This window comes from Sceloporus undulatus, chromosome 7 (genome assembly GCF_019175285.1).
Source record: "Sceloporus undulatus isolate JIND9_A2432 ecotype Alabama chromosome 7, SceUnd_v1.1, whole genome shotgun sequence".
Classification (NCBI taxonomy): Eukaryota; Metazoa; Chordata; class Lepidosauria; order Squamata; family Phrynosomatidae; genus Sceloporus; species Sceloporus undulatus.
The window spans coordinates 29,061,925-29,082,921 of NC_056528.1; the positions used below are offsets into that span (position 1 = coordinate 29,061,925).

Genomic DNA, 20,997 nt, shown 5'->3' on the forward strand with positions numbered 1-20,997 from the left:
TCATCATCATCATCATCATCATCATCATCATCATCATCATCATCATCATCGCCTGTTTCTCCCCATGGATAGAGGCAGTATTAACGAAATTAGAATTGTCCAAGTCCGTGTCGTATTTCCGATTTCTAAAGGTTGGCAAACTGGTCTGTGAAGAAAATGGGTAGAAAGAGAATCAAATCTAGGGATGCCTTGCTGGAAACCGCGGACGGCTAAAAAGACCAACAGACAGGTGTCCAAGAGCAAATCAAACCCAAACTATGTTTTCCTTTCACCCCCTTCATTTCTAGGGACGAGTCCCTCCTGAAAGTATTTTCGTTGTGGAGATAAGCCGCTGCGAGAGAGAAGAACGGCGCACCATCCTCGCCCAAGATCCGTCTCAGCGCCTTGGGTGCGAGAAAGTTATTTTTTACAGACTAATAAGTAAAAGAAAGATTAGCTGCTGGAGGTGTTGCGTTCTTCTTGAGTTCCTTTTGATTCCCCCGTCTTTTCTTTTCTCCTTTTCGGAAATAGACACACAAAAAAGGCACATTTTTGTGAGTTAATTGCTTGATTAAATTGCAAATTGGATGTAGGTGTGTCTTTACCGTCTGTAAAAATTCAGCAAAAAAGAAAAAATCCTGTTGCGGTTTGTCTGCTTTGAACGTTTTGTGTATTTCTCGTCCTGGTTTTCCTCCCAGGAATGGTAGAAAAGTTTCTCCCCGACTATGTGGGGAAAGACCCACGTAGTTTACACAAACTTTGTTTGTGGAGGGTGCCGGGTTCGCTTCCTACCGCCCTGATTTAGCCGGATCAGGTTGCAGGGAACTGGAAAGATGAGAGGCGTAGCAACCTCTGTATCTCTCATTTACCATCCTCTCCATGCAGATGTGGCTTGAAAACTTGGTACTAGGCAGAGGATAAGGAGGGAAAGGATGACTGGATGTGGAGTCTGAAATACTTTATAAAAATGGAGCTTCTTAGTCAGAGGCATGGCCAACTTTGGCGGAAGGGAGTTTTTTGAAGGACTGTAGCCATTGTCCCATATTCATCTTACATTATGCGGTGGACGGGAGATTCAGGGTGCATCTACACTGTAGAAATAATGCGGTTTGGCACCGATTTAACTGCCTGGGCTCCATCTGCCAGAATCGTACGATTGGTAGTTTGGTGAAGCACCGGTATTCTGTGGCAGAGAAGGCTAGAGACCTTGTAAGGCTAAGTAATGTATTCTAGTATTGCCTTTTAGCATTTTATATTGAAGCAGATATAAATGTTTTATTCTATTGTAAAGCATCATGTACAGCTCTAGGTCCTCCAGCGCAACTCTGCCACAGGTTGGTCATAGAGTTGCGCTGGAGAACCTAGATGTTTATGGAGAAAACACTTCTCTAGGCATTAGTAGGTCCTCCAGTGTGGCTCGGCGATCCACATCTGGCAGATGTTGAACATAGAGTTGCACTGGAGGACTTGGAGAGGTGTTTATTCAGCTAAACATCAGAAGCACACTCTTCTAGAACATGGCCACATAACCTGAAAAACCCACTAAAATCTATGGATGCTGGCCATGAAAGCCTTTGACTTCATAGTAGTATTTTTTATTTGCATTTCCCCCCACTTTATGGGGTCTTTTGCTTCATGAGGGTCTTTCACCCAGCAAATGTCGAGGGACCGCTGTCATTGTAAAACTACAAATCCCAGGATTCCACACAGTGTTGCTGCCGCACTTAAAAATTGCATCAAACTGCTTTATTTCCCCAGTGTAGATGCACTCGATGACGCGTCACATCCTTTGGTGTGGATGGATGTGTGGGTTCCTTTTTTTCTTTGTGCATCTCACACACACACAAATCACATGTTTGTTCTCTGCTCCCTCCGCTTTCCACCGAAATTCAGCTCCGGGGTCATTGTGAAAGAGAGAGCACCAACCTCCTCCACATCATTAATTCCCTTCGCCTTTCTCTTGACTTCTGTCAAATCAATATTTATTCACCAATCTGGATTGGGGGTTGTGTGTGTCCCCCCCCCCCCTCAATTGTCGCTGCATGCTGCCGTGGGTATTATTGTGGGTTTCACCATCTTTTGTAATTGTAGGCCTCCCCCAGCCTCTGGTTGGCACGAGGTGGGCGCGCGCTCTGAATTTCCCCGCCGGCGCCCATCTCGATGCCAGCTGCCGCCTCTTTCAAACAGATGATTCCAAACATACACACACACATCCTAGTCCCGCAGCCGATGCTGTCGTGTCTTCCTCCGGTATAGCTGCCGTTAGGATCGGTTTTGTTTTATGTATTAAAAAGCGTTGAGCCATGCCACTCAAACATAAAAACACTGGCAATGAAATATAATCGAGCAACAGATTGGCAAATTCTGATGGCGTTGGTTGGATTACTGCAGTGCGGTTTGCATGGGCCGACCCTTGAAGGCAACGCACAGTACGGAAAGGCAGTCTAATCCAACACCCAGTTTGCAAAAGCCGCAAGTATTAATATCAGGTTGGACTTCCACAGGGTGCTTTCTTTATTATTATTTTATTATATATTTAATTCATTTTTATGCCGCCTTTCACTCAGAAGGGGCCGAAGGTGGCTTCGAGACCATGTCCTCCAAGGCATCATCTTCCACTAAAGCATCAGGATGTTCTTCCTAATGTTTAGGTCAGGGCTTCCCAACCTTTGGCCCTCATTTGTTTTGGACTTTAGCTCCCAAAAGCCCCAGCCAGCTTGGTCAACTGTCAGGAATTATGGGAGATGGAGTCCAAATCATCTGGAGGCCCAAAGATTGGGAGCCCATGGTTTGGATGGAATCTCTTTTCCAGAAACCTTTACCTGGGGTCCATGATGGACTTACAGAATAGAGAAACCAGTATAGTCAAGCAACCAATTCGCAAATGCCGCCCAGCGGAGGCTATGTTGAAATCAGGCTGGACTAATGCCATGTTTTTTACATGGGGCTGCCCTTGAAGGACTTTCAGAATACTGTAGAGAGATGCAATATAGTCAAGCAAGCAATTGGCAAATTCCCACCATTGTTGTTGTTATTGTTGTGTGCTTTGAAGTCGTTTCCGACTTACTGTAACCCTAAGGTGAATCGATCCTTTTGTTTTCATGGCAAGATCTGTTCAGAGGAGGTTTGCCATTGCTTTCCCCGAGGCTGATAGAGTGTGACTTGCACAAGCTCACCCAGCAGGTTTCATGACCGAGTAGGAAATCAAACCCTAGTCTCCAGAGTCTTAGTCCAATGCTTAAACATGTAGTCCAACACTTGGGCATGTCACACTCTCGGCCTCGGAGGGAAGCAATGGCAAGGCTCCTCCGAACAAATCTTTGGAAACCCCATGATCAAACTGTGGCAACCGTAGGGTTACCATAAGCTAGGAATGACTGGAAGGCACACACTACCAGGAAGCCTGCATGCATGCTGAGCCTTTCATCTTGACGTCTTAGCTTTCCACATGCAGGGATCTTTTTTGTACAGGTGTTGCACCAGATTCAAAAACGGAACCGCCTTGCAGCTTGAGAAGACTATATTCCAAGTAGGACTTGGTGTCGTGAGTCTCTTAACTGTGAAAAATGGCCCTGGGGAAGTTGCCTCCTCCTTCCCTGAAGCTAAGCCGAGGATCAGCAAAGCGTGCAGGGAGGAACAAGTGGGCTGTGTCTCGCCTTCTGTTGCTGCCATCACCGGTAATTAACATTTAAAAAAGAATTGCAGGTCTTCATTAGGAGAACAATTGAATGAACATAAAGGAGGCTGCTGCACAAGGCACAGATTTAGAATAACAGAATCCCAGAGTTGGAAGGGACCCTAAGGGTCAGCCAGGCCAACTGCCATGCAGGAACTCACAGTTCTACCATGCAGGAACTCACCATTCAAACACGCACGCACACACACACACACACACACACACACGCCTCTGTTTAAAAACCTCCAAAGAAAGAGACAGAGTCTTCTGCTGTCGCATCGGGAGGTTCTTCCTAATGTTTAGGTGGGGTCTCTTTTCCAGAATCCCTTTCTTCCCTCTGGCCAAGCCCTTCCTCAGTCCTGGAAAGCGCAGAGTGCCTTTGGCCATCAATTGCACCAGAGTGGAAATTGGGACTGGTTCCTTTTGTTGGCACTTTTCTGCAACCGACCAAACCTGGACCTCCTGGGCAAAGAGAACATTTGAATGGCATGCATTTTCCAAATGCTGGGAATGCAGCTGTTGGATCAAACACGGTGTACCAAAAACTGGGTATACTGTATATGGGGGGAGGTTACGTATGGCTAATGTTGATGCATGGGAAGAGATGGCACACAGCAAAAATGTATATAGGAGGACTGTTGCATGCTGAGAAATGTGGATATGAGAGATAGTTGTGTACTGAAAATGTATGTATGGGAACACAGCTGTATATTGGGCAATGTGAGTATGGGAGGATGGTTGCATATTGGGAAATATGGATATGGAATTATGGTTAGATACTGGGACATTATATATGGGAGACATTATATATGTGTACTGAAAATGTTTATATGGAGGACAGTTGTATTCTGGGAAACGTGCCCATGGGAGACAGTTATGTAATGGGAAATCTGGATATGGAAGGATGCTTGCGTACTGGAAAATGAGTATATGAGAGACAGTTGTATGTTGAAAATGTGTATATGGGAGGACAGTTGTATTCTGGGAAATGTGGATATGGGAGGACAGTTGCATCTGGGGAAACAGTTGTGTACAGGAAAGTACAGATATGAGAGGATGGTTGTGTACTAGGAAATATGGATATGTGGAACTGTGGTGTCCTGGAAAACATGGGTATAAGAGAACAGTTGCACACCAAGAAAGGTGAATATGGGGGACGGCTGCATACTGGGAAATGTGGGCTTGATGGACTGGTTGTGTCCTGGGAAATGTCCAATAGAGGACCATTTGGGTCCTGGGAAATGTGCCTGGAAGGAGCATTTGTGTGTTGAAAAATATGGGAAATGGTTATGTACTGGGAAATGTGGCTATGGGGAACTGAACAATGTAAATATGGAGAGACAGGTGGGTTAAGAGTGCCAGTGTAGCACAGTGGTTTGTATATTGCACTCCAACTCTGGAGACCATGGTTCAAATCCCAGCTAGACCACGGGGCAAGCTTAGGAAAGTCACACTCTTTTGGTCTCAGGGGAAGGCCAGGACAAACCGCTTTCGAACCAGTCTTGCCGCGAAAACCCCAGGGCAGGTTGGCCTTAAGGTTGGAAAGGCTTTCAAGGCCCCCAGCACACATGCACAGAGGTGGGTATAGGGAAGGATGTACGCGGGAGAGATAAGTTGTTTGCAAGAAAAGTGCGTTTGGACTCTGGTCAACCTCTGAGGCGCACGGTCAAGTGGAGGAGGAGAAGTGGCCATTAGGAGGAGGTTTGCTAGAGCCCAGAGTGACCATGGATGACTGGCCGCTTAGCAGCACAGCTTGCCTGGCGAGATGAACCTTTAAAGTCAACAGTGCGGAGCCAACTGGGAGACAAGCCAAGGTTTGGACAGCTCTCCCTGCAGGATATGCACACAAGCAAGCCGCCATCTTGGCAAGGGCAGCCATCGTTCTCCCTCCTGCTTTCCCCGGTGCCATCTGGAGGCCCTAAGGATGCCTGTGTTTCCACCCGTATGATTTCGCCAGCACACAATGTGAAAGCAATGTGCATGAACTTCCTTTGGAGAGATGCTACTACAGCCTTTTTAGTTGCCATCACAACATGGCAGACAAGGCTTTAGAGCTTGATGGTGGTGCACTAATAGCACTTTATTGTTTTAGTCTACTTCCTCAGATGCTTTTCTTTCTTTCTATAGACTAACATGGCTGTATCTTTGAATTAGTAGTCTTCTAACCTTCTTTGTCTTTGTCATGCGCCATATGGAGGACATTTTGGGGTTCTTCCTGGACAGAAGCTGGAAAGGACAAGCATGTCCAGGAAAAGGAGGACTTCTGGTCAATGAGCTTCTTAGTCATGCTCTCCATGGAGGACATTTTGGGATTCCTCCTGGACAGAAGATTTGAAAATTAGGCCATGTCTGGGAAAAGGAGGATGCCTGGTCACCCGCTCCTTTGGGGAACCCCAGAAGGGTTTTATAAGCCAAGCAGCCACCGCTAGCTCCTCCACCCCATTGCCACCATGCATTTCCCCGGCTTTTCCCACAAGCCCAGTTTTGACCCTTAAGGAAATCATAAGATCCCATGTCAAGCAAAGGCGTGCTGTCCAGGGACGGCCGGACGCGCGTCAGAAAGCATTAGGTCTCCACCTCTCAGCTGTCCCTCAGAAGCATCTCTTGTTGGAACGCATCAGATGAAGGGCTCAGCATATGTCTGCGGATCAACCGAAGGCTAGGAGGCATGATTTATTAGAGAAAATCATGACCAGTGTGCAGAAGAAGAGAAGGGGACTTGCTGATTCACTGAGGATAGAACTGGGCCTGTTCCTAACTATGATTGCTGGTTCGTCTTTGCATCGCCTCCAACATTTCATGAGATTCTGGTGGAAAAGCAACATCAGAGTGTGGTCAAGATGGGAAATATTCTTTATAAGGAAGCGCACACATTGCAGCAGTTTGCTTTTACCAGAGCCTGCTGGGAAGGGCATGATCCCCATAGAGGCACGCTTTGGCAGAGAAGGCTGAGGACCTTGCAAAACTGCACATCCCAGGATTCCATGGCATGGGGCTGCAGCACTGAAAGTGCTGTCAAACGGCATTATATAGAATCTTAAAGAGTTGGAAGAGATGACCTCAAGGGTCATCCAGTCCAACCCTGTTCTGCCATGCAGGAAGACACAATTTCTATAGTGTAGGTGCACCCCTGGGTCTCCTTGCTGTAGAAGTAATGCAGTTTGGTATCACTTTAACTGCCACATCTGCATCCTACGGAATGCTAGGATTGATAGTTTGGAGACGCACCAGCACCTTTAGCAGAGAAGACCTTGTCAAGCTACAAATCCCAAGATCCCATAGGATGGAGCGGCAGCACCTAAAGTGGTGTCGAACCGCATTATTTCTACGGTGTAGATGCACCCCATAGACAGCCCTGGAGGTGTTGCGTCACTGCTGGGCCCCTTCCTTTCTGTCCTCCAGCCCCTGTTTCAAAACCTACAAAGCCGGATGAGATTCTGCCACCTTTGAGGTAGGTCAAATTTAGGAGGAAATAATGGACCGCTAGAGTTGGAAGGGACCCCGAGGGTCATGCAGTCCAACCCTGTTCTGCCATGCAGGAAGACACCATCGAAGCACTCCTGACGGATGGCGCCAAGGAGTGTTTTGTGAATCCCTGCTGATCACCTGGGTTGCGAGAAACGCGGGATGAGAAAAAGAAAAGCGTCGCCTTTTGCAGCTTAAAAAACATTACCTCTTCCCCACATCTACATTTCCCCTCCAGAGGCAGTCAAACAAAGGTGGCAAGAGATAATTGCTTGCTTTCTCCCAGGTCATTGCAATGGAACCCATTGTGTGATTTCGTGTGTATGTTTGAGATTCCATTTCTGCCTCTCCGTCAGTCTTGGCACGTCGCCGGCTTTGATCAAAATTGATCAAAAGAATCCTTAAAACTCCTCGCCCGCCGACGCCGGTTGCTGAAACCAGAAATACCTTTTCAAGCTTACACCTGAATCGCTGAGGATGTATGACACGGAAAGCATCTCCATCCCATTCTGTCCTCCTTTTGAGCCCCTCCGTGAAATATTGCCAGTGTGTCACCTTTTTAAAAATCCAGACCATTAATATTCGGTGATGATTTGAAGATGTGCAAGCTCCCTTTAGCTTTACTCAGAATTGGCTTAGCATTAATGACTGATGAATTCTCCATAGTTTGGCACAGAATTGGCTGAGCATTAATGACCAATTAATTATCCTTAGCTTTACTCAGAATTAGCTTAATATTAATGACTGATGAATTCTCCTTAGTTGGAATCAGAATTGGCTTAACATTAGGAACTGATGAATTCTCTATAGTTTGACTCGGAATTGGCTTAGTATTAATGACTCATGAATTCTCCTTATCCGGGCTCAAAATTGGCTTAGCATTAATGACTGATGGATTCTTCTTAGCTGGGCTCAGACTAGGCTTAACATTAATGACCAATTAGTTATGCTTACTTTAGCTTGGAATTGGCTTAACCTTAGAGACTGATCAATTATCTTCATCCGCAGTTAGCATTCACTTAATGATGGATGAATTCTCCTTACTTGGACTCAGAATTGGCTTAGCATGAATGAATGATGAATTCTTCTTATCTAGATTCAGAATTGGCTTAGCATTAATGAGTGATGAAGTCTCCTTATCTGGACTCAGAATTGGCTTAGCTTTAATGACTGATGAATTCTTCTTATCTAGATTCAGAATTGGCTTAGCATTAATGACTGATGAAGTCTTCTTACCTGAACTCAGAATTGGCTTAGCATTAATGACTGATGAAGCCTTCTTACCTGAACTCAGAATTGGCTTAGCATTAATGACTGATGAATTCTTCTTATCTAGATTCAGAATTGGCTTAGCATTAATGACTGATGAAGTCTCCTTTTCTGCACTCAGAATTGGCTTGGTGTTAGTTTTGGGTATACCTATTCCCCTTGACTCGAAATCATCTTGCCCCTAGTTGGAGTGAATCCTTGTAGCCCTTTTGTTTTTGAAATATTTGATGGCACTTCGATGACAAATAGATGGGAAGTGGGAAAGATGGCAACCCAAGCTTTGTTATTCTATTGGGGGTAAAAGGAACGTTTTTCAAAATTTGGTCTGATTTACCAGGGCTCTTTCCTTGGTAATTCAGACGAATGAAGGCACTCGGACGCGTTGTCCATTGAACGCACAAAGAGGGGGAGTGATATAAACGGAGTAAGATAGTATGCTGTTAATTGAGCAGATCTTTGGAACAAGATCCAGGTCATTAACTTGACAAGTTTTAACTCAACCCGAACTATCAGTTCTGAGCATTTGTGTTGCAGCTCTTAAAATGGAGTCAGATTGGGGAGTGTAAAGCACTTGGGGCTTGGGCTTTGTCACGGTTTCCTTAATTTCCTATAAATTCATCCCAGATCTTGGCGCTGAATCGATCAGCCTTGGCTTTTTACCTCTGCTTTTGACAATTGGTTTGGGCAACATGTGCCCTGGGGCTGGCTTGGGCTCGGGAGCCCATCATGGTCCATCCTGGCTGAACTAAAACAATAGATACTGTATTTTCCTCTGCTTGGTGGCTATTAGAATCGGTTGTGTCTGTGTTGGGCCGCAGGTGCTAAACACATCCAGGATGCAACACACACTTTGTGTCAGCTTGTCGATAACTGTCAGCCCGGGAAGGGAATTAATTTCTAAAACATTGCCCCGTCCTGCCGTCCTCGTCACTTCCCGGCATCGCAATAATATCCCAATCGCCAGCTGAGATCTTCACTGGAATCCACAGCTGTCTGTTCGAGTTTCGACTCCAGCCTTCAAAACTTAATATCGGTACCCACTGGTTGCCGTCAAGTTAATTGCCAATCTGGGTTGGACATTCAGGATTCGACCGGTGGACTTATATTTGACAAAAAGTCTTGCTGTCAGAAAACATATCCAGGGGTGGCCGTGTCGTCCATGTAGCAAAGGACAATAACATCCAAAATCCACTAAAAGGGGGATAATTTTATAGGGATAACCCAAATGGACAGAATACAGATCATAGAATCATAGAATCGTAGAGTTGGAAGAGACTGCAAGGGCTATCTAGTCCAACCCCATTCTGCCATGCAGGAACTCTCAATCAAAGCATCCCCATTGACAGATGGCCATCCAGCCTCTGCTTAAAGACCTCCAAGGAGGGAGACTCCACTAAACTCTGAGGAAGGAGTGTGTTCCACTGTTGAACAGCCCTTACTCTCAGGAGGTTCCTCCTAATGTTGAGGTGGAATCTCTTCTCCTACAACTTGCATCCATTGTTCCAGGTCCTAGTCTCTGGAGCAGCAGAAAACAAACTTGCTCCCTCCTGAATATGACATCCCTTCAAATATTTAAACAGGGCTATCATATCACTTCGTAACCTTCTTTTCTCCAGGCTAAACATCCCCAGCTCCCTAAGTCGTTCCTCATAGGGCATGGTTTCCAGATCCTTCCCCATTTTATGCAGGCTTTTAAACTCTATGGGGTTCTTCATTCGGTCAAAATCAACAAAAACAGGGATATCTTTACGGGGCCAACCACAATGCCCCAAATATATGTTGCAAGCTTTCGAAGCTTCCCGGGCCTCTTCATCAAGCAAAGGTGTTTAAAATCATACAGGAGAAAGAAAAATAGGATGATGTTAGTCATAGGGTTGCATTTTGTCAAGATGTTGGTGGTGGTATGGAGGGATATCCATGCAGGGATGTCACTCCTCCATCTAGCCATGGGGATACTGGGAGACAAAGTCCGGAAAATAAAATATAAACTCCATTAGCAAGACAAAACAACACAGTCACCCCTTTGAACTTGGGGGGCATCTGTTCCGGCCCCCACACACATCCGAAATCTCATACATTTTCAAGCCCCATAGGCTTCAATGGGACACGTGCATGCAGGGCGCGCACCTCATTAAGGTTAATAGCGGCCACCCCTCCGCGGATTTCCAAGTCTGCACATTTCAAGTCCACAGACCTGGAAGGGCAACTGTACTTTCTTTCAGATCTAGGCTCCCTGTGAGGTTACCAGCCCCCCTTTTAGGCAGAGAAGATTGAATTTGTGGATTAAAACGTGGAGTTTTACTGCCCCGATATGTGTTGCAAAGAGTTGTACTCAGTAGGCACAACTCCTTTGAAGAGATCCCCATCTGCAGGAGATTTCAAATGGCCAAGAATAAGAGAAGAGCGGGCAAAATAAAAAAATGCATGCCCATATTTCATGGATTTCTAGCTCATTTCCATTCCAATTTTCTCCTGGAGCTTTTGATATGAAAGCCAGCAGCATCTGCGGATGGAGAGAGACCTTAGTATGGCTTGCCAAGATTATTATTATTATTTTATTTTCTTATATCCCGCCTTTCTCCCAATATAGGGACTCAAGAGTTGGGGAATAAGACACGCCCCCTTTTAAAAGCCCCGCCCCTCGAAAGAAAACCTCGATGGCTTTGATCCTCCTCTGCATATGGAGAAAGGTGACAAAGCCACGAAGAGGAGAGGAGAGATAGACCAGAGCCTACCTTCCTGCCCCAAAAATAAAAATGTAGTTAGTGTTTTGCCCAGGCATCTCATGCTGTCACAGCAAACCATGGTTATGACAAACCATGGTTTATGACTGAGATGGAACATGATTTAGAGGTGGAAGCAACCTTCAGCGAGTTGGATGCTCTCAGGGATTGTGGCTGTGGTCATTGACATCATTGGACCCTGAGTGGACTGCGGGGAGTTTCATGGTGTGATAAATCATAGTTTATTGTGATACATCCCTGTGATGAACCAGGGTTCGTTGCCGCAACAATGTGCCCAGCCTTTCTCCATGTTCCCATACCCTTCTCCCCATTTTTCAGAGTAACTCTTCTCCAGCACCACTTTGCAAAGGAGCTGGTTTTCTTCCTGCCAGCTTTCTTCACTGTCCGGCTGACATAGCCAGCCATGGAAATCGCAAAGACAACCAGCCCTCCATATCTCCTGATTTATTTATTTTTTTATCCACCGATTCTGGCACCCGCGGCTTGAAAATGTTTTTACAAGATATGAATCCCAAACAACAGCAGACCTTGATTTTGCCATTTTATATAAGGGACCATTTTCCCGCACCGCTTCTAAAAACCCTTCGCCTCTTAAAAAGACAGAACGTTCCTGCTTGAAAACCATCTGCACCCGCAACCACGCCTTCCCACTCTATCTGTATGCATTTCGGTTATCGCCATGCTCCCGAAAAGGAACAGCGAGTGGGAAGGCGTGGTTGCGGGTGCAGATGGTTTTCAAGCAGGAACGTTCTGTCTTTTTAAGAGGCGAAGGGTTTTTAGAAGCGGTGCGGGGAGAAGGTTAACCCTCTATCTAAAATACATAACACGAGACTTTGTTTTTTGGAGGGGGGAGGGAATGTTAAAGCATGACCGCAGAAGCTTCCCTTTTGCAAAGGAGGTGTTTTGAAAGTAACTTCTGGACTAGAAGCCTGTTTGCATCATGCACATATATTTGGTTTCCATCCTGTATCTGATAGGCCCTTTATCACTGGGATTAGGGGTGCAAGGACCCCCATGAAAGTGAAAAATGACGCAATTTTAAAAATCCACTTTTTGCCTCTCTAGGAATCTCTTGGTCCTCCAGTGCAACTCTGTGGCCAACATCTGGCAGACGTTGACCATAGAATTGCACTGAAGGACCTACAAATGCCCAGCGAAGTGTTTTCTGTAGGAATCTCTAGGTCCTCCAATGTGACTCTATGGTCAACTTCTGGCAGATTTGCGCTGGAGAACCCAGTGAGTCCTAGAGAGGACATATCAATCAAATCCACAAATGTGGAAGACTGATACTATGCAGCGGAGACAGGAGTAATTCTTGTTAATGCATGGAAATGTATATGTATATTAGTTTTAAAAGAGAACAGCTTGCTCAAAATGTCAAAAATGAAGACGATTTTTCTGTAGTACCGTTCAGCACATTCCCATCTCCTTTTGTTTGGTCAGTGTTCCTTTGGCACTTAGAACATAACATTGCAGTGACGCTGGCTGCATCCGCACTGCAGAAATGATGCTGTTTGGCACCGCTTTAACCATCATGGCTGTAGGATCCTGGGATTTGTACTTTAGTGAGGCGTTTAGCCTTCTCTGTCAGAGAGCTCTGGTGCTCTTGGTGTTCTTGTTGCATCTTTAAGTCATTTCCAACTTTATGGCGGCCCTAAGGCCGACCTATCTTGGGGTTTTCTTGGCAAGAGTTGCTCAGAGGAGGTTAGCTATTGACTTCTCTTGAGGCTGAGAGAGTGTGACTTGCCCAAGGTCACCCAGTGAGTTCAATGGCTAGGCAGGGATTCGAACCCTGGTCTCCAGAGGTGTAGTCCAGCACCCAAACCGTGATGCTACCTGGTTCAAAGTAGCCAACCTTGTCATAACCAGAACTTTGAATTGCGCATAGAGTTGCAGTGGAGGACCAAGAGAGTTTCAAATAGTTTTATCTTTTTAGACTGAATTTTATTCTTTTAACAAGCTATTTATTTTAATATTGTAATAACTGAATTCCATTTCAGTGTACCACTTTTCTATGTTTTTAATCTCAGTCCCAGCTCTGGGAAAAGAACGGGTTACAAATAAATATGATGCGTGATGGTTGTGCCCAGAAATGTACCCGCCACCAGTTGCTCTGTTGCAAGAAAGGATATTCAAAGCTCTGGATGCAGAGCCTGTGACGTGAGCATAGAGATGTGGCTTTTTGGAGGTGACAGCTTCCAGATATCCCGCAGCCATGGAGACACCTCAATCCCAGTGTCTCCAAATTGGCTGCCCTCTCTGGCGACTGTCGCCACCTCAACCTGGCAGAGGTGACTGGGGAGACGATGCCTGCCTGTCCTCCTGCCGTCCTGGAATTTCCCAGCCTTGGCAAGGCTTTGTGCCGATGGGCCCAGGCGATGTACCTTTTTTGGTCTGAAGGATGAGCCACCAAATTGGAGCTGACGCGTCCTAATACCTCTCCTGGCAGGCTCTGTCAAGGGCTCCCGGAGAGGACGCGAAGTGCGCTACAAATCACTAAAATAGTAGCATGCAGATTTTCCTTCTGTTTTCCCCTTTCTCATGGATATTAGATTTGGGGGCTCCTTGTTGTCACTGTTGTGTGCCTTCAAGTCATTTATTGTAAGGCAAACCTATCGCAGCGTTTTCTTGGCAAGTTTCTTCCGAGGGGGGTTTCGCCTTGCCTTCTCCTGAGGCTGAGAGAGTGTGACTTGCCTAAGGTCACCCTGTGGGTTTCCATGGTTGAGTGGGGATTCGAACCCTGGTCTCGCAGAGTCGTAGTCCAGCTCTCCTTTTCTTCATTCATGGGGTTTTCTTGTTAGGATTTGTTCAGACAGGGTTTCCCATTGCCTTCCTCTGAGGCTGAGAGAGTGTGACTCTGGTCTCCAGAGTCATAGCCCTGTGTTCAAACCACTATACCACCCTGGCTCTGACTGGAGGCTCCTGGCTTAAGGATCCCAGAACCCAAAGTGGTGGCTGTTGGCCCCCATGCGATGGCATTCTGGGATTTGTAGTTCTGTAAGCTAGGCAGCCTTCTCTGTCCGAGAGCTCTGTTGCCACCACCAACTACAGATCCCAGAATTCCATGGGATGGAGCCATGATACTTAAAGCAGTGTCAAATGGTACTATTTTGACTGTGCAGATGCATTGTTGACGGGGAAAATCGGAATCCGAACCCTGCTTACTACATCATCCAGCCATACCCACTGATTTTTTATCGACGGATTCAACCATCCACGGCTAAAAAATATTCCCCAAAAGTATAAATTTCCAAAAGCAAACCTTGCTTTTACCATTTTATATAATGGACACCATTTTATTATGCTGTTCTATTTCATGGCACTTGTGCATCCATAGGTTAGTTTAAGCCATAGTTTAAATCCGGTTAGTCTAAACTAGTGAATCTTTCATCATCTAGGTGTTGTAGACTTCAAACCTGGATTAAACCATGGTTTAAACCAATGGTCCCCAAACTGTGCCCTTTAAGAGATTGTAGACATCAGTTCCCGGAAGCTTCAGTCATGTTCACCAATAGTCTGGGATTCTGGGAGCTGAAGTCCAAAATCCCTTAAAGGGCACAGTTTGGGGACCACTGGTTTAAACTAACCCGGTTTAAACCATGTTTGAAGGCAACCTTGATTAAACCATGGTTTAAACTAACCTGGATTAAACCATGGTTTACACCAACCCAGAGTAAACCATGGTTTACACCAACTTGGTTTAAACCAGTCAACTCTGATTCTTAGGGAAACTTCCCTTTCCAAAGCAAACTCCTTCCCCACATTAACCTCTAGCTCTCCTTTCCTCCCTTTCTAGGTGCTGACCCTGCTCCGGAGGCACTGTGAACTTTGCTGAACCACGGGGCCGAATCCGACTGAGGTCGGAGGCCTCGGCCGTCTGCGCCAGCATGAATCCCGGCCCCGGGATGTCTCTCCTCATCCCCATCGTCCACTGCCTCTCCTTGCTGCTGATTGGTTGCATCGCTGAAAGTAAGTCTCCCATCCACTCCTTTCATCCTCCTCTATTGCAGTCGTGGGCTGGGAAGGCTGAGAGAGTGTGGCTCTTTATTATTTTTTGTGGTCGAGGGTTAAATATACAGCTTTCTTTCTTTTAATCTGCCTACCTGAGTGTTGGTTGTGACTCAAGACAGCTTACTCAAATATTATTATTATTATTATTATTATTATTATTATTATTATTATTAGGTCTCTCCTGGGCCTAAAAGTGACCCAGGAAGTCCCCAAAACATGGTGAAAATGTCCCCCACATCCCATAGAGTTATTTGGGGACATGCTTTTTTAAAATTGGTGCAATGGGCAGGTGTAGCCCTCCAAGGTTTACCCAGCTGCAGGGCTAACATGCCCCCCCCATGTTCATAGTTACCCATCCCAATAAACCGAGGCCATAAACTGGAGCATAGGCTGCACCCACACTGCAGAAATAATCCAGTTTGGCCTCAGGGGCCACAACAAACTATGGTTCATAGAATCATAGACTTGGAAGAGACCACAAGGGCCAGTCGGTCCAACCTCCTGCCATGTAGAATTCCCAGAATGCCATAGCATGGAGCTGTGGCACTTAAAGCGGTGCCAAACTGAATGAGCTCTGCAGTGCAGATGCAGCCTGAGTTAGCTTGTGTGTACATCTGATGCTGGTCTTTCCTCCTCTCCTTTATGTTGCATTTATTTTCTCTCCAGCTCCCCTTATAGAGCAGGTGAGGACAGTGTGTCTCCTCCTGCCATCGTCTCCCCTCTTTTTTCCTCCTCCTCCTGTCTCTGTCTCGTTCCCTTCTTTCCGTCCAAGGACGCCGAATTCAGCTGATGTCGAGTGTCACCTTGCCCGACTGCTTGGATCAAATTGAATCGAGTGGCAGTGATGTCATTTTTGTTCTCCTGTCCTCCCCTCCACTCCCCATCTCTCTCTTAGTGCAATGCTTAAATAAACCAAATGCCTAGAACGAGGCAAAGGCAAGCTTTGGCAAATGTTTCCCTTGCAAGAAAATCAGAGTTTCAATGAGAGTTACCATATCTATGGGCGAAACCCTGAATATTCAGTTTTCATGGGACACAATCTCCAGGTGAGAGTTGATGTTTCTGACTTATGGTGACCCTAGCATGGGGTCTTCTTGGCAGGTTTCTTTGCCATCCTCTTGAGGCCGAGACAGTGTGACTCGCTCAAGGCCACCCCGGTGGGTATCCATGGCCGAGCCGAGATTTGAATCCTGGTCTCCAGAGTCTTAGCCCAACGCTCAAAGCACTGTGTCACGCTGGCCATCAAGTGGCAGATAGAAAGGGATATCCTTCAGTTTTGCAGCTCCAGGCGAGAGGAGAAGGATGGAGGGAGATTGCTGGCTCCTGTAGTAGACCGGCACTTTGCTACCATTTGCAAGACTTAGGGGGGTATCCGCACTGCAAAAACAAAGCACTTTAATGCCTCTTTAACTGCTATGACTCTTTCCTATGGAAGGGACAATGCAGGATACATACAGACACACACACACACACACACACACACAAAACACATGGATAGAAAATTACTATATACAGACCTACAATGACTCAATGGGGACAAATGGTGCATCTGCACTGCCGAAACAATGCCCTTCGATACCACTTTTAAGCACTATGACTCGGTCCGGTGGAACCCTAGGATTTGTAGTTTTGCAAAATCTTTTGCATCCCCTGCCAAAGACTACAAAAAAAACCAAACTACAAATCCCAGGATCCTGTACAATGGAGCCAGGGCCATTAATGTGATATCAAACTGCATTGTTTTCACAGCATAGATGCCCCCAAAGTATGTCAAAAATGCCCCTAGCACATTTGGTGGATCTCCCTTTGCCCTCAACTTTCCAGAGTAATGCTCCTAGGTCGGTATTAATTTCTTTTATTTTTAAGGCTTATAAAGAATAAATCAAGTATAAAAGATGGTGAAAAAGTGAGGTGCTGCAAGAAGCGGATGCAGTGTTAAATCATTTGCGAGATTTATATCCTCGCTTTTGGCAAACGCTTTCCCCAAACGGAAACAAACAAGGAACGAGATAAAAAATCCCCGACAAGGAATATATACATTTGTCTCTTTCCCTATCTGTTTTTAAATAGGCTGTTAATGGGCTTCTTTTTAAAAAATAGGGCTACTTTCGACAACACAAGGCTTGAATTTTTATCAGTTGTTTTAAATAAATCCTCAACTATATGTTACGTTTGTTGTGGTTGTGCGCCTTCGTAAGGGGCTTTCTTGGCAAGGTTTGTTTGGAGGGGGCTTGCCATTGCTATCCTCTGAGGCTGAGAGAGTGTGACTTGCGCAAGGTCACCCAAGAGCTTTCCATTGCTGAGCAGGGATTTCAACCTTATTTCACATAGCGGCTATAAAAATGATAAGTTTGAGCACTCTGTTTTGGATCCTTCGTCGGTTTTGGGGGTTAAAAGTCCTTTTTCCTGGCTGATTGAGAGTCTGGAAGCAAAACTTTTCAATTAAACAAAACTTTTCAATTAAACCAATTTAAGCCATGGTTTAAAACAACCTGGATTAAACCATGGTTTAAACCAATGGTTCCCAGACTTTGGTCCTCCAGATGTTTTGGACTTCAGCTCCCAGAATTCATGACTATTGGCCAAACTGGTCAGGGTTTCTGGGAGTTGAAGTCCAAAACACCTGGAGGACAAAAGTTTGGGAATCACTGGTTTAATCAAACCTGGATTAAGCCACGGTTTAAACCGGGGGTCCCCAAACTGTGCCCTTTAAGAGATTTTGGACTTCAGCTCCCAGAAGCCTCTTCCATGTTGGCCAATAGTATGGGATTCTGGGAGGTGAAGTACAAAATCTCTTAAAGGACACAATTTGGGGACTACTGGTTTAAACTAACCCAGTTTAAACCATGTCTAAAGCCTATCAGGATTAAACCATGGTTTAATCTATCCTAGATTAAACCATAGTTTACACAAAATGGATTAAACCATGGTTTACACAAACCTGGATTAAACCATGGTTTACACGAACCTGGATTAAACCATGGTTTATATGAACTTGGATTAAACCAGTCAACTCTGATTCTTGGGGAACCTTCCCTTTCCAAAGCAACCCCCTGGATTAAGCCAGGATTGTAAATTAACCTGGTTTAAACCATGGTGTGTGTGTGTAAGGTTCTTCCAGCTCCATTATTCTTTTGTTGTTTGTCATTGTGTGCCTTCAAGTCATTTTTGACTTATGGCGACCCTAAGGCGACCCTATCTTGGGGTTTCTTGGTAAGTTCTTTCAGAGAAGGATTGCCATTGCCATCCTCTGAAGCTGAGAGAGTGTGACTTGCCCAAGTTGCAGTTGCTCTGGCTCAGCAATTCCCAAAGTGGTCTTCCAGGTATTTTGGAGCCCAGAAGCTTCAGCTTCACCCAAAGGATTTCTTTCCATGGACGAGTCAGGATTCGAACCCTGGTCTTTGGAGTCGTCCAGCGCTCAAACCGCTACGCCACCCTATGATTCTGTGACTTAGCAAATCGATGTTCTTCCAATCGGAGCGGATCCAGTTTTCCTCAATTCTTAGCCCAGATGTTCTGGTTTCTGTGCATTAATTTGGGGGGGAAGCAAAGGGAAAGGAAGGAAAGGAAGGCATCTATTTGCATGCACACAGGCGGGGGGGACAAATTCATCTTTTTATGAATATGCATTTGCAGGAAGTGGAAACGATCCTAATTTTAAAGATTCGCGAAAAGCCCCCCCTCCTGCCACAACCCTCAATACGCTCTATTATTTCCTCCCCCCCAAAATCTTTAATTGACTTGAGAGCAGAACATCAAGAAAAAGGGGGAATGGAGAGCGAGGTTGCAAATGAAATGGCAGGAGCGGCTTGAATAATTTATCGCCCTTTGAAGTTGCAAGAGAAATTTCAGCTGCCTTGGGGAGTCATTTCTCCCCGTTCTAAAAGGGTTTGGTTTTATTTTCCCCTCTCCTCCTTTTCGACTCCACCGGAGGAGGGTTTTGTGTGCCTTATTTATTTTGCATTTTCTGCATCATTGATGAAACAGGCACACATACATGCAGAGTCTATCATGCAAACCATCATCCACCCTCCCTTAAGCTGGAGATGGTCTATCCTGGGGCTTGTGTTGTTCAGCGTCAGTGACAAGTTGTGCACCTGCACTATTGCAATAATGTGGCTTGGCACCGCTTTAAGTGCTCTTCCGCCTTCCGAAAGATTCCTGGCATTTGTCACGTTGCAAGGCCTCCTCTGCCAAATCGACAAAGCTTTTGCAATGATAGTTTAAGATTGTTTGATCGTCCAGTATATTTTCATTCGATGCATTGCTCAGTTTGTTTAATATTATACACACACACACACACACACCTCCTAGCTTGTAGATCTGAGATCCACAACCTTAAATATCCGTGGAAAGGCTACCTCCGCTATTTTCAATGGTGTGTGCCCCATTCAATCCTAAGGGGCTTGCATATGCATGAAAACAGAGGGCCAACTGTGTGTGTGTGTGTGTGTGCGCACGCACATGCACGCACACACACACAGAGTTACCTCTCTGTTTTCACGGACTTGAGATCCATGGTTTTGTTATTCACGGAAGGGCAATCTCCATTAAAGTTAATGGTGCTTGTGCCTGTGGTGCACGCGCATAGGAGCGCACGTCCATTCAATCCTATGGGGCTTGAATATAGAACGGATTGCCCATGAATTCAGAGGGAGGACTCTGTGTGTGTGTGTGTGTGTAATACGAAACAAACTAAGCAATGCATAGAATAAAAACATATACAATATACACACTATACACACACACACACACACAGTGCATAAAGTCGTGCGATGGAAGAGGCAATGATGTGTGCACCTTTGACATGTGCAAGCCCCATTTTTTTCAATGGGGCTCGAGCATACGTGGTATTTGCCTTATGCGGAGGGGGTCTGGAACGAATTCTCCCACGTAAGGAAAGGCGCACTGTATTGTGAATATACGTGTACATTGTGTATTTTCAAGTTGACATGGTGACCCCAAGATGGACCTATCCAGGGGTTTTCGTGGCAAGATGTCTTCAGAGGAGGTTTGCCATGGCCTTCCTCGGAGGCTGAGAGAGTGTGACATGCCCAAGGTCACCCACTGGGTTTCATGGTTCAGTGGTGATTCAGACCCTGGTCTCCAGAGTCATAGTCCAGTGCTCAAACCACTAGGCCACCTTGGCTCTAGATTCGCCTTACGTTATGAAATGACTTGAAAGCACACAACAGCAACAGGAAGAAGATAACCACCTCTTTTTTTTTAATTGAAAAATCGGTATTTATTTTGTTCTATAATTAATTTTTAATCTTCTGCTTAATTGTTTCCAAATGCCATCTGCTTTTATGTTGTTGTTGTTGTTTTTGTTTGCAAAGCCCTGTATTTATTTAGAAAATGTGTATTTTGCATTCGTGCCACTTTGGTTCTGCTTTTCACCTTTGCGTATTTTCGTTTTGTTGTGAGAGATTTGGGGAAAAGGCACCCAAGCAATGCAATTGTTGGTAAATAATCCCGCAGCCTTCCAGATGTTGTAGCATTGCAACCTCAAGTATATGCGTTTATTCAGAAAATGTGCATTTTGCATGTGGATTACTGTGTTGCCTTTGTTCTGAATTTTTAACCTTGGGCATATTTTAGTTGTTGTTCAGAGATTTAGGAAAAGGCATCTAAGCAGTGACTTTGTTGGCAAATAATCATGAAGCCCATTGGGTGGACCTTGGGCAAGTCACACTCTCTCAGCCTCAGAGGAAGGCAATGGCAAACCTCCTCTGAACAAATCTTGCCAAGAAAAGCGCAGGATAAGGTCGCCTTCGGGTTCGCCGTAAGTCGGAAACTATTTGAAGACACACAACAACCATCAGTAGAAATCATAACCCTCCAGGATTTTGT

At 45.5% G+C, this 20,997-nt stretch overlaps 1 protein-coding gene across 14 annotated transcripts in view; it reads left to right on the forward strand.

The window, feature by feature from the left end:
• Nucleotides 1-20,997, forward strand: part of PTPRS (protein tyrosine phosphatase receptor type S) — a 227,995-nt gene that overhangs the window by 82,774 nt on the left and 124,224 nt on the right. For all 14 annotated transcript variants that reach the window (XM_042479439.1, XM_042479438.1, XM_042479443.1 and 11 more), the window contains exon 2: nt 14,930-15,102. In XM_042479439.1, coding sequence (XP_042335373.1) covers nt 15,021-15,102 — 82 coding nt within the window. In that variant the 5' untranslated portion in view covers nt 14,930-15,020. The remainder of the gene's footprint in view (nt 1-14,929; nt 15,103-20,997) is intronic.